Below are 18,453 nucleotides of genomic sequence, written 5' to 3' on the forward strand. Positions count from 1 at the left end.
GCTGCTTTTCTCCAGCTCTGAGCTTTTTTGGAGCAGGGAGTACAGTGTCTCCTGGGGAGAGCTTTGTACTTTCTCAGCCTTAGGCACTGGTGTAATAAACATGATTTACTACCTCCCTAATGTCCCTGTAATTTCACTTCTATGGATTGGTCCAGATCTAGACAACTGATTAGTGCTAATGTGAACTGAAGCAAAGTTGGTCTTCCATTATCAAAAAGCTGTGCTATTATGTACCTCTGTAATTTTGGAAGCACTGGGGATTCAAGGTGCTGTCTAAATTCCTTTTTGTACTGTTGTGGCTCTGAGACTGCACTGATGATATTATCACAGAATCACAGAATGCATTGGTTGGAAAGGACCTTAAAGATCATCTAGATCTGGTCCAGTTTGATGGCACTGCACATCCCAAAGCTGAAAGTAAGTTTTACATGAACTGTCATGAGTTGCCACGAGCGTCAATACTTGAAAATTGTTGTGCCAGGTCCAGCAAACTGGCAGATGGAAACCTGATGACAGTGAAATCTGTAAGAATCCAGCCACCAGCTTCAAACTGAACTGGGATTCAGCTGCCTTGCAAAGTCAGGGACTCTTCCATCCTCAGCAAGTCTAATGAAAGCTTGTGCCACTGTCAACAGCCAAATCTGTATGTTCATGAAAAACGTGAAGAACTTGAAAAACTTTGCAGCTGCAATTAATTCATATAATCCTATTTCATTTGTCTCAGATGTCCAAATATGTGCTGTTCATTGCCCTGAAGGTTTCCTGCTGGGAATAGCAGTGTCAGCTAAGGCACCTGCGTTGCCAGAGCTGAACATGCCAAGCACAAAAGGTACTCCTGAAACAAGAAGAAATTTTTTAAAAAAATCATAGAATATCCTGAGTTCAAAGGGACCCACAAGGATCACTGAAGTCCAAATTTAAATAAATTTACTACTTAAGAATTATCTTCTTTTGCCTCCTCCAGAACTATGCATATAAACACTGATGAAGGAGAAAAGCAGGTGGCCATGTTTAAAAATAAGTGATAAATTAAGCTACATTATTTCAAAGAGACCTAGCCAAACCCTCATATTTTGCATACTGTACAGGTCTAATTTAACAAATCATGTACTCAGATTTAGGTAAATTAATGTCAGTGGGATTAAGCAGGATGTAAATCAAGGAAGCATTTGATTTCCTTGCCTCTGATGAGAAGAGAGGGAGAAATCAGCATGTACGTCTCTCCTGCTGTCTCGTGAAGCCGAAGCCCAAATTTCTCATAAAAGTGGAATGAAAAAGTGAAAATAAAAACAAAGATAAACTAGTTAGCTGTTAAAAATAAATGAAATTCTAAAAAATCACTAATGAGATTAGTTCATTAAAATGTTCATTGATAATTGATAAGTCCATTGCCATATTAAGAATCTTTCCAGTACTAATTGGTTCAGCTCTCAATAAAACAGATGGATAATGATGACAATCTCTAGTTCACTCTAGTGTTGCTGTTGTGCAGGAGGCTGTTCATGAAAACAACTATGTCATTTTAAATGTAGGAGTTTAACAAGATTGTGAAGGTTATTTTAGCCTGGTTTCCTGTGGAAATAGGATCAGACTGTCTGTCTCCTGCTACATTTAACAGCAGGCTGGGGTTCTCAGTGATCTTAAGTATCCACCTCTCCTATGAACACTGAAGGCCAGACAGAGACTGGAGACCCAAATTACCACCTCAAATTAGAGAAGAGCCAGAGGCTTCATTGGCTTCACTGCTGTGTTTGACCTGCCAAAAGCCTGCACTCTTCCCACCACAGTACATTTGCTCAGGGTGAGGAGGACTGAAGGGATGGGGAGGAAGCAGAAGGGCAAGCAACATGGAATGTTAGGGATAAAAATCAACTCGGGTTCTTTCCTCAACTACAGGACTAGTAAATAGCTAGTTTTACAGCTGTTTGCAGCTTATTTTTATTCTGTCACGCACTGTTACAATAACCTGCATTTCCCCATGTATGTAAATCCTCTCTCCAGTGTGTCTGCGTGGCACAAACACAAACACCCCATGTCTCAGCTCCCTTCCACAGCCCGTAGCTCCTGGCTGGGTGAGAGCAGGGCTGGCTCTGAGAGCTGTGTATCAACTGGCACACCCATGGACTGGTCTGGAGATCACACCAGAGAGAGCATCACTGAGCCTGGGCTGCAGCCCTTTCCTCAGGGCAAGCATTCATTTCTGTCTGTTTGTTCAGCAATAATTTTCCAGCAACTTTTAACATCTCTTCCAATCTCCTTGACTGATCCAGGGGACTGGCAGACATAGTTTCCTGAAGCTTTTGCTTTTTCCTTCAAAACTAAAATAATTCTTGATTATAAAAATGCCCCTTTTAATTTGTGGGTTAGTATTTCCTAAACACAGAATAATTTTCTTTGCTCATTATGTATTACTGCTTCCTCTGCTTGGAAACAGGAACCACGAGCACTTTGACACAGAGAGTTACAGGATGTTTCTCCACAATATCAGACAGCTGTGTTGGATCAGGCCATCGCCCCTTCCTTTGTGCCAGCACACTGTGAATTTAAGATGTGTGGCCTTGATAAAATGGAAGTGTATGGCAAGAGTATCGGGGCCAGCTGGATGGTCTGAGCCCAACCTGCAGCCCAGCATTTCCTTCCATAAAGAAAATGCACACGAGCAGTTGGCAGCTTCCCTGGTGGCTCCTTGTCCTGCCTCCTGGCTGCCAGGTCTGACACAGCCCCAGGGAGATAAGATATAAGATAAGGTAGAAACACCATTGAGATGTGTAAGTCACCACCGAGCCAGTAATGAGCAGCCTTCTGTGTCAAGCCCCTTGCAAGAAATGTTGCAAGGACACATAAAAACCTCCCCCTTCTCCTCCTCCTGCCCCAGTGTGGTGTGGACATGACTGGCTTCAGCTCCTGACTGAACTAATTTTTTGGGACTTCATAAACTTTTCTACCCAAGATGGATATTTTCTCTGTTATCCCTGTGCAGCTTCTGATGTTGGTGGTGCCAAGGAACCGTTAACTATTAGGATTCTGTCATTCTCGTGCTCATTTGTAAGAGTCTGGTATTCTCATTGGATAAAAATCCAATTTAATTGAAAAATTAATATTTTCTCTGATTCTAATATGGTGGTTGTAATGAGATGAAAAGGATTGAAAGAAAATGAAACTAGTTGAAAATTGGCCAAAGAGCATGAAACAGGTGAACTGGAAGAGTCCAGAAAATTCAATGTATTTTGCTACAGTAAAGTAGTTACTAGCAGAGGCAGGGACAAGCTCGGTAGAGGGTGGTGAGAACCGTCATTTGCAGAAGGGGCTTAGAGCAAAACCAGGCCACAATAGAGGGTGTTCCCAAGTATGGACAACTTTAGGCAAACTTTTACTCTTGGCCCCAAACAGTGGCTACAATTTATCTCTTCATTCACAGCTATGTTTTTGTCTGTAACCACAGCAAAGAGGCACTGACATCTGGAAGTGAATCCTGAGATACAGTTAGAGAATCATCAGGCTGAGAGGATTCTGGTACTTCCTTCTTCCATTGAGGTCCCTGGGCTTAGGTCAGTGTTTGTACCTTTCATGTGGCTGAGGAGAAAGCTCACATGCCCTGCAAGAGGCATCAGACCAGTCTGCCTTGGTTGCCTACTGGTGATTAGGGCTGAGACAGAGCTGGTTTTCTTCAGAGTACCCTGCATGGGTCTGGTTTGGATTTGTGTTGGAATCAGTTGATAAATCATGGATGTTTTTGTTATTGTTGGGCAAGGCTTACACAAGGGCAAGGCCTTCTGTGCTCCTCATCCCACCCCACCAGTGAGGAGCAAGGGGACACAGCCAGGGCAGTTGACCCCAACTGACCCAAGGGATGTCCCAGACCATATGGGGTAAAACTGGGGGAAGGAAGCGGGGGACATTTTGAGTGATGGTGTTTGCCTTCCCAAGTCACTGTTACATTTGGCAGAGCCCCAGTGTCCTGGGGATGGCTGAACACCCGACTGCCCATGGGAAGTGAGGCATGAATTCCTTGAGTTTTGTGCACCATTTTTGCTTTGCCAATTGAACTGTCTTTCTGTCAACCCATGACTTTCTTCAGTTTTACTCTTCTGACTCTCTCCCTGATCCTGTCGGGGGAAGTGAGCGAGCGGCTGCGCGGGGCTGAGTCCCCAGCTGGGGTTAAACCCGACACAGGTGCAATGAACGGAGAGCAGGAGGAGCCTGGAGAGGCACTGGGAGCAGGCAGCTCATTCAGACACTGCTCAGCCCTGCGGGGGAGAGAACATCTCTACTGGTTGTGTAGGGAGCCTTGCAGGATTAAGTATCTAAATTGGGAACCTAAGGTTAGATCCTCTGAGGGAAGGAATGAATATCACCTTTTTTTCCAAGCCTGTTATAGCCTCACATATTTTATAATTCTGGTCATTGTTCACATCTTAAGAGTCTCATCTACAAAAAACAAAATTCTAATGTTAACGCCAGGGAAACATAAATCACTGAACAGTGAGGACAATATAGGATAAAAGATGAGTGTGGGGAGGATAAGAGAAAGAGAGCAAATGAAGAGGAGAAGGAATGGGTGTAGTGACAAAAGGGCTTTGGTCGATCACCTGGTTGACAAGCAGAAGGGAAAATAAGAACAACCCATTACACGGAGCAGTGCTGCCACACAGTGTCTGGGAAACAGCTCTGAGCAGTAACTCAGGACACTGCAGCAGAAGTGACTCTGGGAGCTTTATGTTTAATGTCAAGAGCAAACAGGACACCGGCTTGTTTGCTGAAGGAATGTAAAGGCAGGAGGCAGCAATACTGCCAGGGAAGTACCTGGTCTGAGCCTGACTGGCAGCCTGACTGATTAGCCTGCTTCACAGGCTGCTGCAAATTCTCAGTGGCAGTCATGAAGTTAAAACTGGATTAAAATCCTTTCTTTTAGCAGAATAATCAATTTTTTTTAAAATATAACTTTATCTTAAAGTACATGCTAAAATTTCTGATAGTCTCCCATACATTAATCCTGTAACTGATTTTTAATTACTACTTCACAATTAATAATTAGAGCCTCTAAAAAGAAAAGGCTGATATACAAATTACCTTTCCCAGACTTTTCAAAGAAAAAAACACAGGGGTAGGACTCAAAGGAGGTTTGGTAGCAGGGTTATGGGAATTTGAGGTGTGGACAGAATAAAAGGGTTTCATGCCCTTAGAAAATCCCAGCACAATTAAGTATTTTCCTGAAGTTTCTGTGCTATTTCTATCCTAATAGCAACATAGAAAACACAAATTGTCTAAGGACACAATAAAAATGTTACACAGACAGAACCCATCCTGTGGTGGTGGGACTCAGCTCAGAATCCTTGCTAAATGGAAACAAAAAAACCAAAATCTTTTTTCATCTTTCCTTTAGTCAGTCCTGGAGGGTTCCACATCAGAGAAACCATGATGCACTAGTCTATCTCTTTGCTAGCAGAATTTACAAAGCAGGGAAATAAATGATTTTCCTTGGCCTGGGTGCAAGAACAGGACCCTGCTCTCCCTGTTATCCTGGAACTACTACACACCTGAGCAGAATTAAGCAGTCTTTCAGTTCTTAAGGTGCCAAACCCTCTGGCTCCCAGTGGGATTTGAATGCCTTCAGCAGTGTTGAAAATCAGGTCATAAGATCCTCTGGGAATGCCAACGTTTGACAAGAGATAATTTGCATGAAACTCTGCTAAGGATATGTCTGCCTCATGTTCCATAAAATACTCCCAAGTTTTCATCATAGCATTCCAATTAATAGAAATGTCTTTATGGATAAATTTACTAATTTACATATGTGTGTGTGATGTATTTTACATTTCAGCTGCATCCCAACAAGGTCTGCCTTTGCCCTGGGTGGACCTGCTATTTATAGCAGCAGGTGCTCCTGCAAGATTCACATCCCATCTGGGCTTGCTGAAAACCAAAGAAATAAAGACCCAAATAAATACCTGTGCTTCATGAAGGAAGGGATCCTGTATCTTTATTGTCCATGCATGCTCTCTAGAAACATCACAATGGAGAGCACAGAGGGCTTTACAGCAGCTAAGCACACTTGAATCTCAAACCATCTTTTCCTGCACAGTGTGATACCGTGATAGCTTCTGGAATGAACTAAGGATGAAGTCACATCATGTCCTTTGTAATCTCCCTTTTTATTTTTTATGAGGATCTATACAGCTAAAGGTTTAAAAAGCCCTGTCTGGTACTTGCAATCCTGGCTTCTGGCTGTCTCCAGTTGAAACTGTGAGCTCAGCCATATCCACAATGCTGCTGGCAAATGCTATGAAAAGGAAATCTGCCTGAAATCACAAAGTTTTTTTCAGTACTTTCTCAGAGAAGGCAGCAGCAGGTCCCCTAAATGCACTGGGGAAAATGCAGCCAAAAAACAATCTGTAATGGGGGTGGGTGTGAAAGGAAACATGAGGTTGTCAATCAAAATTAAAAAGAACTGAATTTCCAGAGATGGAAACACTATATAAAAAAAATAAGCTTTTTGGAGAAGACTGCAAAAATACTCTTTCCTTGGAAATGGACAGAAAAGGGACAAGCAGATGGAAAAGGAACTGGAAGAAAAAAAAAATCAGGTGGTATTCACAAGTTTGAAAGAGGTCAATGGTCAGGGGATTGGGAACTCCTCCCAGAGCAAGCACACCTGTTGTGTTCTCGGTGTGCTGGCCTCTGCCAAACCAAGCAGGGATTTTGAAACTGCTGAATATGATCTGTGTATGATCTCATTTGCTTCTAAATGGAAATTTTTAATATTTTTTTCTGCAAATTCTTACTGAATATTAAAAGTAAATTTTGGAAGAACTTTTCAGTGAATGACCATGAGGTAAAAACAACCCTGAGAAAAAGAAAATGGTCATGTGGGGAAAGCCCAGAGCAGAATTAGCTCTCAGGTCTGACAGTGACCTTCAACACTGAAAAATGTACATAAATATACATAAACCTACTGTGCCTCCTACTGTAGAGCCACAAAGCCCAGGATCTGAGGGGTCATTGTGTTAGGCAACATAAAATCAGTAAGCAGAAAGTCTCCACACTAAGCTGTTAATATCTGTGTAAGTAAATATATTACTAAATACAAAATTCAAATGGTTCTTTTATAAGGCTGATGTTCACAACTGAGAAGCCTCAATTGTCCCTACAGACAAAAAGGCTGCAGAGGTCCAACAGACAGTGACAAAAACTGGAGACACATCTGGGAACCTACAAGTACTTTGCAACAACTCACAAGAACAGGGAGATCAGGAAGCAGGAGCACAGATTTACATTTACAAGGAGCACATGCTGGACATAAATCTATTCCATTTTAGGGTAGCTGTATCATGTGGAAAAAGGCTGCTTGGTCTTTGGGCCTGTCAGCATCTCCTGGCAGAGGAGATTGTTCCCCAGCTGCCTCAGCCACACGGCTGCCTCTCTTTTAGCTTGACTTCTGGAACACAGGTGACCAGAAGCATAAGCAATATTCAAGAAGAGCTGTGAATGTACCTGTAAGTCCCTAAAATACTCTGAATTTTTAAATTACATTTGAAGTTTAAAATCACCAAACCACCTCTTAAAATCATATTTGCCTTTTTTTTTCTTCTTGAATGCATCATTTGGACTACAGACGGACTCTGTAGAACCAATTAGAACACTCAAGGCCTTTCCCATGACAATTTTTAGATTATTAGCTCCCAGTGAATAAATTATGATCTTCTTAGTTCCCACATAGCCCTGCAGAACTGAATGTCATGTCATGCCAGTTACTCTGGACCTCAAAGTGATGTCATTTTCTCTGCATGGCACTGCTGTCATGACAGGTCCCACCCCAGTGCCACTGACAAATTCACTCAGCACAGTCCTAATCTCCTTCTCACAGTCACAGATGCAAGTGCTCAGTGGAATCTGCAGAGATTATCACATTTCTGAGTGCTCTCCAGCACCCCAGCTACTCATTAATGACACCACTGCCCACGCAAGCCTTCCAGTGCAGGGTCAGGTCTGAGAGCAGGACCGAGGGAGGCTCTGTGTGGATGGTCTGCTCCAGGAATGATGTGTCCAGCAGCACCAGGGGCTTTTGTTACGCTTTTGGTTTTTGCTGAGCCACACCTCGAGTGCCGTGCCCAGTTCTGGCCCCTCAGCCCAGGAAGGGCATTGAGGTGCTGGAGGGTGTCCAGGGAAGGGCAGTGGGGCTGGGGAAGGGACTGGAGCACGAGTCTGAGGAGGAGCAGCTGAGGGAGCAGAGGAGGCTCAGCCTGGGGAAAAGGAGGCTCAGGGGAGACCTTTTCACTCTACACCTCCCTGACAGGAGGGTAGCCAGGTGGGTGTCGGGCTCATCTTCCAGGCAGCCTGCAACAGGACAAGAGGATACGATCTTAAGCTGTGACAGAAGAGGCCTGGGTTGCGCACTGGGAAGAATTTCTTCATAGAAAGAGTGACTGGACATTGGGGCTGCCCGGGGAGGTGGAGGAGCTGTATAAGGAAACCTGGCCGTGGCACTCAGTGCCATGGTCTGGTTGACAAGGTTGTGTTTGCTCACAGGTCGGACTCGATGTCTCAGGGATCTTTTCCAACCCAATCGATTCTGTGACTGTGCCCCGGCAGCACCACAAGGCCGAGGTCAGGCTCGGACCGCGCTGCCAACCCCGGTGCCGCGGAGCTCCGCCCGCCCGGCCCGCTCCGCCCCGGCCCAGCCCGGCCCGGCCCGACCCCACAGCGATGGCGGCCCGGCTGTACCGGCTGCGGAGGCGCCTCACGGCCGCCTTTAGCAGCGCCGCGGCCGCGGGAGCCGGGCAGGCCCCGCCGGCGGAGCCGCTGACGGAGCGGCGGCAGGCGGCGGGCGTGCGGTGAGCGGGGGCGCCGGGGGCTCCGGGACGCGGCCGCGTTCGGAGCTCGGTGACCGTAACCCCGCCGTGTTTCACGGGTTTTGCAGCACCATCGTCCTGAACAACCCGCGGCGGCGGAACGCGCTGTCGCTGCCCATGCTGCAGAGCCTGCGGCGGGACCTGCTGCACGACGTCAAGAGCCGGGAGCTCCGCGTCATCGTCATCGCGGGTACCGCGGCGCCCGGCCGGGCGGGCAGGGCGCACGGCGGCGAGCGCGCAGCCGAAACCCAGACTCGCTGGGAGTTACGGGAAACGGGGCGGGAAGGGCCCTGTGTGTTTCCCTAATGCTCCCGTGGTCTCCCGCGGCTGTCAGCGCCCGGCAGGCCTCCCTGTACGCTCTTCCTCTATACTCACCCCAACTTCCCCTTTCCTGTACTTAATTCCTCATTCCTAACTCAGCACTAACGACTGCCTGGGGTTTTGTTACGCTTTTGGTTTTAGCCAGCATGTCTAAGCATTAACACGTCAGTATTTCGGTCGGAGTATGAGGGTGTTGACACTCAGCAGTTTAGGGTCAGGGTTAATTGGTTTTAAGATTGTATGTAAGGAATACTTTAAACAGAACACAAGCCAAACAAAAAAATAGTTCTAAGAGTTACCAAAGTAAAGCATTAACATCCCAACATAGGGGTTTTGTGCAGGAACAGGCAAAGGTAGGCCGGCACTTGTTGCCCTGTTGACAGTTACAGACTGTAGTAAAAAACAAGGTTTCTGCAAATCAAGTGCTCTGCTTCCCTGCTCTGAGCCAGGATCAGCCTCGTCATTGCCAGTGGTTTGTCAGAACTATTTTTAAAAACACTCCAGTGAAAGAGAAGCTGCAATATCAATACCACAGGCACTCCTGACCCACAGATGTATAACAGCCTCTCCCAGAGCCTGTTACAGTTTCCTCCCATTTACATATTAAGCTGTGGAGTTCTTAAAGATAGTGAAACTTGAGATGTACTTAAGCCATCTTTTTTTCCTCTTGCTATTTTAAGATAACCTTCCTTTTCCTCCCTTCCAAACATCTCAGATAAATTGGTTTATTAATTTAGGATCATGATGTTTCCTATACATAGGGGAAAATTCTGTGTATTAGGGCACACACAAGAGTAGAAGAGAGCTGATTTCACAGGGGTGAGTTTAAATTCATATTCCTCATTTCAAACAGCAGTTAGAAATTTTGTGAAACACTGAAGGCTCTTTGGGAGTACAGTGCTCTGGGAGTTTGTGAGCACAGTTGCATTTGGTTTTTTAGAACTTACATGTTCCTGTTTATTTCTAATTCCTCTGCTGAATAAAATGCAAAAGAAGAAATTTCAAGACAATAAAAGATTCCTCAGAGAGTGCTTTGGGCCTTTACCACAGACTTTGCGGCAGACTCTTCAGTGAGGTTCAAATGTAGATGTAATTAATCTCCAGATATATATTGCCAACCCCATGAGTTGACTGACAATTGTCTGGTTATTTCTGGATCGATTGTGTCCTAATAATCTGATTCATAAGAAACAAATCCATAGGTAAGGTTTGATCTGCTTAGGTGTAGCTGGAAATGTCACATCCATACAAATATCTGAGAAGTTCTGAAGGATTGGAAAGCATCACATTGGTTCATTCTAATGGCAGGTAGTCACATGACAAAGGAAAACTGTTGTAAAGGTTGTGTACCTGTATAGAGTGTTTTGATCTTAGCAAATCCAAAGTTTGGTTCCACAGAAACCTCCTCTTTCGCTGCCCAAACCCTGAACATGCTTTTGGGGGTTCTCAAGAGGACAGTTTAGTAGTGGAGAAAACACTCCAACAACCCTTCTGGTTCTCCTGTAGCAGAATAACCTTTTTTCGTTCTTTTTCCATTGTGACCTTCAGCACCATGACAGGAAAAATACTGATGCTTATTTAGCAAAAGTTAATCATTAATTCTGGGTACAATAAATAAGGATTAAGTATATTTATCAGTCTGAGAGCACTCCAGCCTTGCTCCAGCTGATAAGCTGTGTTGTACTAAGGAGCTGTTTTGAACATCCTTACACAAAACTGGGCTCAGAGGTGAAGTGCATTCTTTCTAACTGAGTTAAGTGTAGTGGAAGTAAAATGAGACCTTGAAAAGTGGTAATGGGTGTTACTGTTCTTAAATGTTGCATTGCAGGAATTTGAAGTTACCACAGAACCCAGAAGGCAGTATTTTGGAATTCTGTTCAAAACTCCCTCCCCAAACTCCTTTTTGAACATTGACATGTCATTGACATACCTTTAGCTGGGACATTGATATGCTCAACCCCTGATTTCTTTATTACTTCAGACTGACTTTTCCTAAAATTCTTTGCAGCTGAAGGACCTGTATTTTGTTCCGGCCATGATTTAAAGGAACTGTCAAGCGAAGATGATGTGAAGCATCATTCCCAAGTATTTGAATTATGTGCAGAGGTAAGCAGTTCTTCTTGAGCGTCTTTGCCGTTGCCTGCTGTTAAGAGCAAGCATTGGTTTAAGGAGGGACAGCATTGGTCATCTGCTTGCTAAAGTACAGATTCAGATTCCTTCACATTCCTTCGGATTCCTTGATTTTTGCTGCTCTGCTATTTTAATGCCTGATCCTGGTGAAATTAGGTTTTCCCTGGATTTCTCTACATGTACATAGAAGTGCTAGAATGCCAACATGCATGTCTCCAACAATGGGCACAGTCAGGGTGTAGTCCTTAGTTTAGCCAGTGTTCCTTGCAGCTGAGTATCTTTTCTAGAAGTTTAGGGATAACCACTTCCACATCACTTGTGATAAAATGTACTTTCCCAGCATTTATTTAGTTAAAAGTTCAGGATCAGCTTAAACAACAAGTAGACAATGTGAAAGTAAGATCTGACTCACTGGTTGTCCAAGTTCTTAAGACACAGGTCAGGGAGGTGGGGAAGTTGAAGTGAATCCTGGATCCTTTGGAGAGAATGGCAAAATCCCCTTTGATAGTGGTGGAGCTAGAATTTGACCCCTAATCCTCCTCAGTGTGACAACAGTGAGTACTTTGAAACCTTTTGTTGTAGTTCCTCCAGTACTAATGATCTCTAAGACATTGCTGAGCCCATGTTTAAGGAATGCTGTAAAAGCCATGTGTGAAAGCCACAGGCCCTCACCATCCTTTCATCAGAAAGGAGCCAAGATCCAACAGTCTGGGGGATTTTTGGTAAATAGAGAGGAAGGAACTTTTGATGGCTTCCGAAACAGGACTGTGTCATTCTGAATTTCTATACTGACTACTCTTTTGTGCATGCAGGTTATGACTTTAATCCAGAAACTTCCAGTGCCAGTGATTGCCAAAGTAAACGGCTTGGCTACAGCAGCTGGCTGCCAGCTCGTGGCAAGCTGTGACATCGCAGTGGCAAGTGAGAAATCTCAGTTTGCTACTCCTGGAGTAAACATTGGGCTGTTCTGCTCCACACCAGCTGTGGCCTTGGGCAGATCTCTTCCAAGAAAGGTAAACTTCCTTTCCAGATATTCTTCATAATTTTGCATAAAGTTGGTTCCCATGTTAGGAGTTTTAGTTCCATTGCCTGAACTTTATTTTCCTGCAGTGCAACATTCAAAATACTTTATTTCAGAAGGCATCTCCATAACTCTTTGGACTGGGAAAAATAATGTGACGGGTGAACTCTTGTTTAGGAAAGGCAGCTTTCTACTGATGTGACTCCAACCAGCACGAGCTCATCCCAGCAGCCCACCAGCTCAGCAATCCCTTTCCTTTCCAACAGACAGCTCAGGGCTTTAGCCAATGATGTTCTCCCCTGAGGAGGAAACCCCTGCAAGTTCAGGATAACAGTCCCACCGAGGCATCAATTCTTGCCAGGCAATGACATTTCACTGCCAGCAGGATCTGCCTGGCTGTAGATCAAGATGCTTTAAATAGCATCTAAAACCCTCCTATAGTGTCTTCCTGTTTTATGTCCTACTGATTGTGGCTGCACATCTCTCACTGCATAAAAAATAGTACAACCTGTAAAGCCAATTGGATTCATGCAGGCAGACAGTCCAAGCCCAGCAGGGCTCTGCTGAGATGCAGTGACTGAACTGCACACATCCCATTGCTGGATAAAAGCTTCAGCTTGAAATTTCCCATCTGCAGGGACATCCTGTTCAAATAGAGTCCATGGGGGATTTTTCCAAGTCTGCTCTCGTGTGCAGTTGCAGCTGTTTCTGAGTTAGTATTTCTGGGCTTACCTTTAAAAAGGTAGGATTACCTTTTTAAAATGTGTGGGAAATACTTTTCTCTGTGCCACTTTTCAAAGCAATAAGAACATTCCCTGCAGTTCCCAGAATTGGTGATTTTTACCTTTTAACAAAAGAAGTTGCCATTGTTTGTAGCTACCAGAACAAAGATGCTAATGAGGATAATCGGCTCTTATGATTCAGGCATTGGTAAATTGCTCCAGAAGTCTTGGAAAACTTTATTGATACATAGCATTGAATAGTCTTATTGAGTATTTGGGGGATTTTTTGTCTCAAACCTCAAGCACCAGATGCTGGAAGCAGCAGGAGACTGAAATAATGTGGCTATAAAAAGTCCATATTTAAAACCACTCATACTAAACTTAAAACTAGGGCAGGTGTTTTCAAAAACTGCACATATGCCCAGCTTAAAATACCAAGTTTAGTCATTTGACTTTGTAGATGATCCACTTCTCTTTTAATTCCTACAGCAATCACTAGAGATTGTGAGCTTTTGAAGAGAAACCCAGAGGTGTCAGCCTAGGACAGCTGGAATCAGCAGGCAGGTTTGCAGAGACCAGCTTTAGACCCAGTTCTGCTCTTTGCTGAGACCTCTTGGCTGTTTAAAAGACCAAAAGATTTAAATCATTTGTGAAAAGAATAACTTGTACCTGAAGGAAGAGGCTGAAATTCCCCAAACAAAGCAAATCACTGAGTTGGGTTGACTTAATACAATATTTTTCCTTGTTCAGGTGGCACTGGAGATGCTTTTCACGGGTGAACCTCTCTCTGCCCACGAAGCGTTAATGCACGGGCTGGTCAGCAAGGTGGTACCAGAAGACAAGCTGGAAGAAGAGACCATGAAAATCTCTAAGAAGATATGTGAAAGCAGCAAATCCATCCTGGCCTTGGGGAAGGCCACCTTTTACAGACAGATAACCCAGGACCTTGACACTGCTTACAAAATAACTACTAAGGTCATGGTAGATAATTTGACTTTGAGAGATGGGCAGGAAGGCATTGAAGCCTTTGTTCAGAAGCGTAAGCCTGTCTGGTCACACTCTCAGGAGGAGAAGAAATGAGTCCTGTCTCTAAACAAACCTTAGCTGTGCTTTATGATTCTTCACGCAGTTGCCTTTGGGAACTATATTTTTATTCTTACTGAAAGTTAAATTTCTCTTCTTACAAATGCCAGACACAATAAATTTACTCTAAGTATGTAATAAATGTTAAGAAAAATCAAAGAAGATGGGTTTTCTTTGATAGCAGTGAATTTAATCTGTGGTTTTAAAAGTAACTCTGTGCTGCAAAACACAGTTTAACTTGTCTCAGGTTACACAGGGAGTCACAGGGGCTGAGAGAGAGCTCACATCACCTTGTTCAGCACCTCCCCTCCATAGTTCTGGATGAGAATTGTTATTTATTGTTATTAATAGAGAACTGAAGGCCTTGGACACCTTCCAGAGATGATGCTGGTAGGTATGATAATTGGTTCCAGGACTGTTAGAGTGTTACAGACAGAAGCCTGTAACAGTTGTCCACTGCTCCTCAAATCTTCCTGTGAACTGTATGTGTCAGCAGTTTGTCCCCCACAAATCCTGATTTTCCACCATCAGTTCAACTCCCAGCTCTGGGGAGTTTTGTTGACTGCAGGGAGGATGAGCATGGGTTGGTGTGAAAGGCAGTGTCTTGCCCCAGCTGCACTTTTCAGGCTGGTGTGTTTGTTGGGAAGTCCATCCTTGTGCTCAAAGCTGGGCTTTTACCAGCACTGGAGCAGTTCAGCCATGGATTTAAAGACTTGACAACTTCCAAAAAAAGAGGTTCAGTTGCAACCCTCCAGGTGAATTTTTTATTAATGTCCAGTTTGAGCCTTGAAGCAGCATTTCCTGGCCATTCCCCTTTGTTCCATTATTTATCATGATTGAGAAAGTTTATCTCCATTATCTCTGTAACTCTGTTCAAGCAGTCACAGGCTGCATGTAGACCACACTTAGATTCCTCTGTGCTAGACAGATGAGCCCTGATTCCTCCACCCTCCCTGTAGGACATGTTCTCTGGGTAGCCAGTTTGGCATCCCTCCAGTAGTCCAGTTCCAGTTTCTCCACATCCCTTTTGTACTGGTTGTGTCAAAACTGGGTTGTATTCTCAATATGGCCTCACCAGACTTGAGCAGAGGAGAGTGCTCAGTGTGTGTTTTGTCTGCTCTGTGATGTGAGTGCACTGCTGGCTTGGATTCAGCCAGGCATCCCCTGGGAGCCCAGTTCCAGCAGGACTGTGCTCTGCCAGTCCACTCCTCACCTGTACTGGTATCCTGTACTGGTTATTCTTCCCAGGTGAAGAAACTTGCATTTCTCCTTGGGTCGTGGTTAGTTTGGATTGAAGCCAGGCCATTTGGGGTGTCAGCCAGTGCCCCAGTTTTGCAGAATCTGCAGATTTGCAGAGGATGTGTTATTGATGGGAGTACTGGATGAAAGGAGCCTTGGTATCAATCCATGGTGATCAACATGGGATGACCTCACAGCAAACACATTTTTTCTGAAGTTCCACATAGCCAGATCATGAGGGCTCATCCATCTCATCTTGAAACAGATGTCTAAGCAAGACCATGTAAATCACAGTAAGGATGGGCCTTTTTCTTTGTTTTCAGTAGAAGCAGCCTAAAGGGCTTGGTGCAGACTTGGATGTCTTAAGTTAGATCAAATTAATCCCACCTATGGCTACTAAAAGTCCAGATGTGGAAATATGAGTTACACAGTTCCACAAAGCAAGTCCTTTTAACATCTACAGGTTCAAAAGAACAAAATTTTCATTTCTGCTACAAGTTTTAATTTTAAAAAGGAAAACTTAAGCTTTAATTGACCATTACACTGTTTCACACTGAATGTGAAAAATGTGCATCATTGGCACTAGCTGTTTAAAAATACAAATTTTTATTGTTACCACCAGGAAAGATGGAGTTTTAAAGGTAAGTTTTTTACAAACTCACTTAGTTTATATAGATTAGAAACTGATATGAGCAATTGTGAGATGGAAGAGTTAAATCTGGAGCCCAATAACCTTCATCATGTCCTTTCCAATGCTGCAAATGTAAGATGCACTTAGACTCTGTTCCCATATGCTGCTCTAAAAGCATTAGGAAAGAGTAAATTGTTTTTAAAAATATTTATATTTAATGGCTGTCTTGCAACTACTCAGCAAATCTCAACTGGCTGTTTTGTTCCAGGCTTTTAGAAATAAGTACATTATTTGATTTTTGCAGAACAGTGCCCTTTCCAGCTAGCTGCAGTAATAAAATGGTTTCACTGGCCACCTTAAAGCATGAGTGACAGTTTAGATGAGCACATTCTTTCAGATATTCAGAAATTCTTCTACAGTTGATTGCCATCTATAGGGTTTGGCATTATTATTAACTCCATTCAGAACTTGAAGAGAAAATATATTTTTGTTTTAACTCAGTTTTCACAGTATTTGTGCTACTTCATGAAGTAATTACTTAATTATAGAATTATAGGATCATCCTAGAATGGTTTTGATTGGAAGGCACTATTTTTATTTTAACTCAGTTTTCACAGTATTTGTACTATTTCATGAAGTAAAGTAATTACTTAATTACAGAATTATAGGATCATCCTAGAATGGTTTTGATTGGAAGGCACCTTAAAAACCATCTAATTCCAGCCCCACAGCAGAGACACCTTCCACTAGACCAGGCTGTTCTTGAACACATTCAGGGATGGGCATCCACAGCTTCTCTGGAAAACCTGTTCCAGTGCCTCACCATCCTCAAATTAAAGAATTTCTTCCTAATACCCAATCTAAACCTACCCTCTTTCAGTTTCAAACCACTCTGCCTTGTCCTGTCAGTAGTGCTTTTGTAATTAGCAATCATCAGTTCTAAAAATGTTGCTATCCACAGGAACATTTCCCTCTTGCTTGAACATTAGACAGAAAAGCTTCAGAAGGTTTTATAATATTCCTACACTGGCCCCTGAAGACTGACAAAACAACTTAATTTTTCATTTCTGACTTGCATGGGCTTTTTATTTTTGCTCACATCTGCCCTTATTGTTTAATTTAATGGATTTACAGGCTATTCCTGGGAAACAGAGCAGTTCCAGAATTGTTAATTAAGTACTACAGCCAAGAAACAGCATATCAAATGATAGATTGGGAGCCTTATCACCGTGTTTATCTGCTGCCTGAGGGAAGAGTTTGTCCCAAAATAGCAAGGATGCTATCCCTTGTCACCCCCTCCATTTTTATTAAAGAATCTCTCTGCAGAGAAGTCTGCCAGGTAATTAGCCTAGTTTCAAGTCACCCTAACAGCATGTGGCTCTGGAAACTAAGTGCAACTCCATCTGCACACAGCCTCTAGGATGCAGCTTATCCTTGGAAATGACCAACAGGGACACATTTTCTATACATATATATGGGAACAGCTGGAATGGAAACCAGTCATGATATGCAAGCAAGGAATTGCCAGCATGAATGGAATGAACTGCCTCAGAGTCCATGGAAGCCTTAAAGGAGTGGCTTTGAGCTTTTACCTGGAAATTTTAGAAAAGATACAAAGGCAAAATCTAGAGGATATGATTGTTTTACTTGGGATATAGCTTCAGGCTTCCCTCATGAATAAGGCAAATGAAAAGCTGGGGAGAAGTGACAAATAACACAAGGCACAAGATTATTCCTAATTCATGGACCAGGCAATGACCTGCTTCACTACATCACCTGGGGAATATGTACTGAAAGTAGAGTTAAACAGAAGACATGGGTGATGGGCAAGGTATTTATACCCTCTGTGCTCCACAGAGCCCAAGAACAGCTTATATAAGCGTTTATATAAAGTTCATGGAGTTTCCTTAAGGCCACCCAACCCAGAATTCAGCAGCCTGGGTGAGAATTAGTTTGGGGTTGGTTTGAAGTAATCTCCTGTACTGTGGAGGAGAGAGCTTGAAAATACGTCCTACAAAGGCCCAAAAAGCTGGACATAGTTAACATTAAAAATACATGGCTACCTCAGTGGCAGGAGTCAGCAGCAGACTTTTTACCACCTAGCTCATGATTTGTGAGCATTTGGATGGCAGCAGCGTGTCCTTCACAGAAGTGCCTCTGGGTAATTCCTGTGTTGCCATTCCTGTATTGCAGATGGGGAAATTGAGGCCAAATGTGCTGTGCCTGAGGTCTCACGGTGAGCCCGTGGCACTGTAGCCGTGGCACTTGGAATGCTGACACCTGCTCCTTGTATTTCTTCAGCAACAAAGTTTTTGGTAAAATCAGCAGAAATGCAGGATGACGGCATGCCCTGAAGTGACTGCAGAGGCTTCTGAACAGGAATTATGAGCTACTGCATCAAAGGCCTCTTGCTTGACATTTATTGGCTTTTTGATGAATGTTGGGGTAATTCTACTG

At 43.6% G+C, this 18,453-nt stretch overlaps 1 protein-coding gene across 1 annotated transcript; it reads left to right on the forward strand.

Moving 5' to 3' along the window:
* The first annotated feature begins 8,533 nt into the window (after positions 1 to 8,533).
* Positions 8,534 to 14,285, forward strand: ECHDC3 (enoyl-CoA hydratase domain containing 3). Its single transcript, XM_041483795.1, has 5 exons — positions 8,534 to 8,831; positions 8,918 to 9,039; positions 11,179 to 11,276; positions 12,113 to 12,313; positions 13,794 to 14,285. The coding sequence occupies exons 1-5, from the start codon at positions 8,704 to 8,706 to the stop codon at positions 14,121 to 14,123; spliced, it is 879 nt and encodes a 292-aa protein (XP_041339729.1). The 5' UTR covers positions 8,534 to 8,703; the 3' UTR covers positions 14,124 to 14,285.
* Positions 14,286 to 18,453: the final 4,168 nt, after the last annotated feature.

The sequence above is a fragment of the Pyrgilauda ruficollis genome, unplaced genomic scaffold (genome assembly GCF_017590135.1).
Source record: "Pyrgilauda ruficollis isolate IOZ18807 unplaced genomic scaffold, ASM1759013v1 scaffold61, whole genome shotgun sequence".
NCBI classification, from domain to species: domain Eukaryota; kingdom Metazoa; phylum Chordata; class Aves; order Passeriformes; family Passeridae; genus Pyrgilauda; species Pyrgilauda ruficollis.

Bases quoted from the DNA above. Each gene is read 5' to 3' on its own strand.
- ECHDC3 (XM_041483795.1), top strand. From the start codon at position 8,704: ATGGCGGCCCGGCTGTACCGGCTGCGGAGGCGCCTCACGGCCGCCTTT. The intron at 9,040-11,178 runs GTACCGCGGCGC...AATTCTTTGCAG, and splicing joins CCGCGTCATCGTCATCGCGG to CTGAAGGACCTGTATTTTGT. The intron at 12,314-13,793 runs GTAAACTTCCTT...TTCCTTGTTCAG, and splicing joins GCAGATCTCTTCCAAGAAAG to GTGGCACTGGAGATGCTTTT.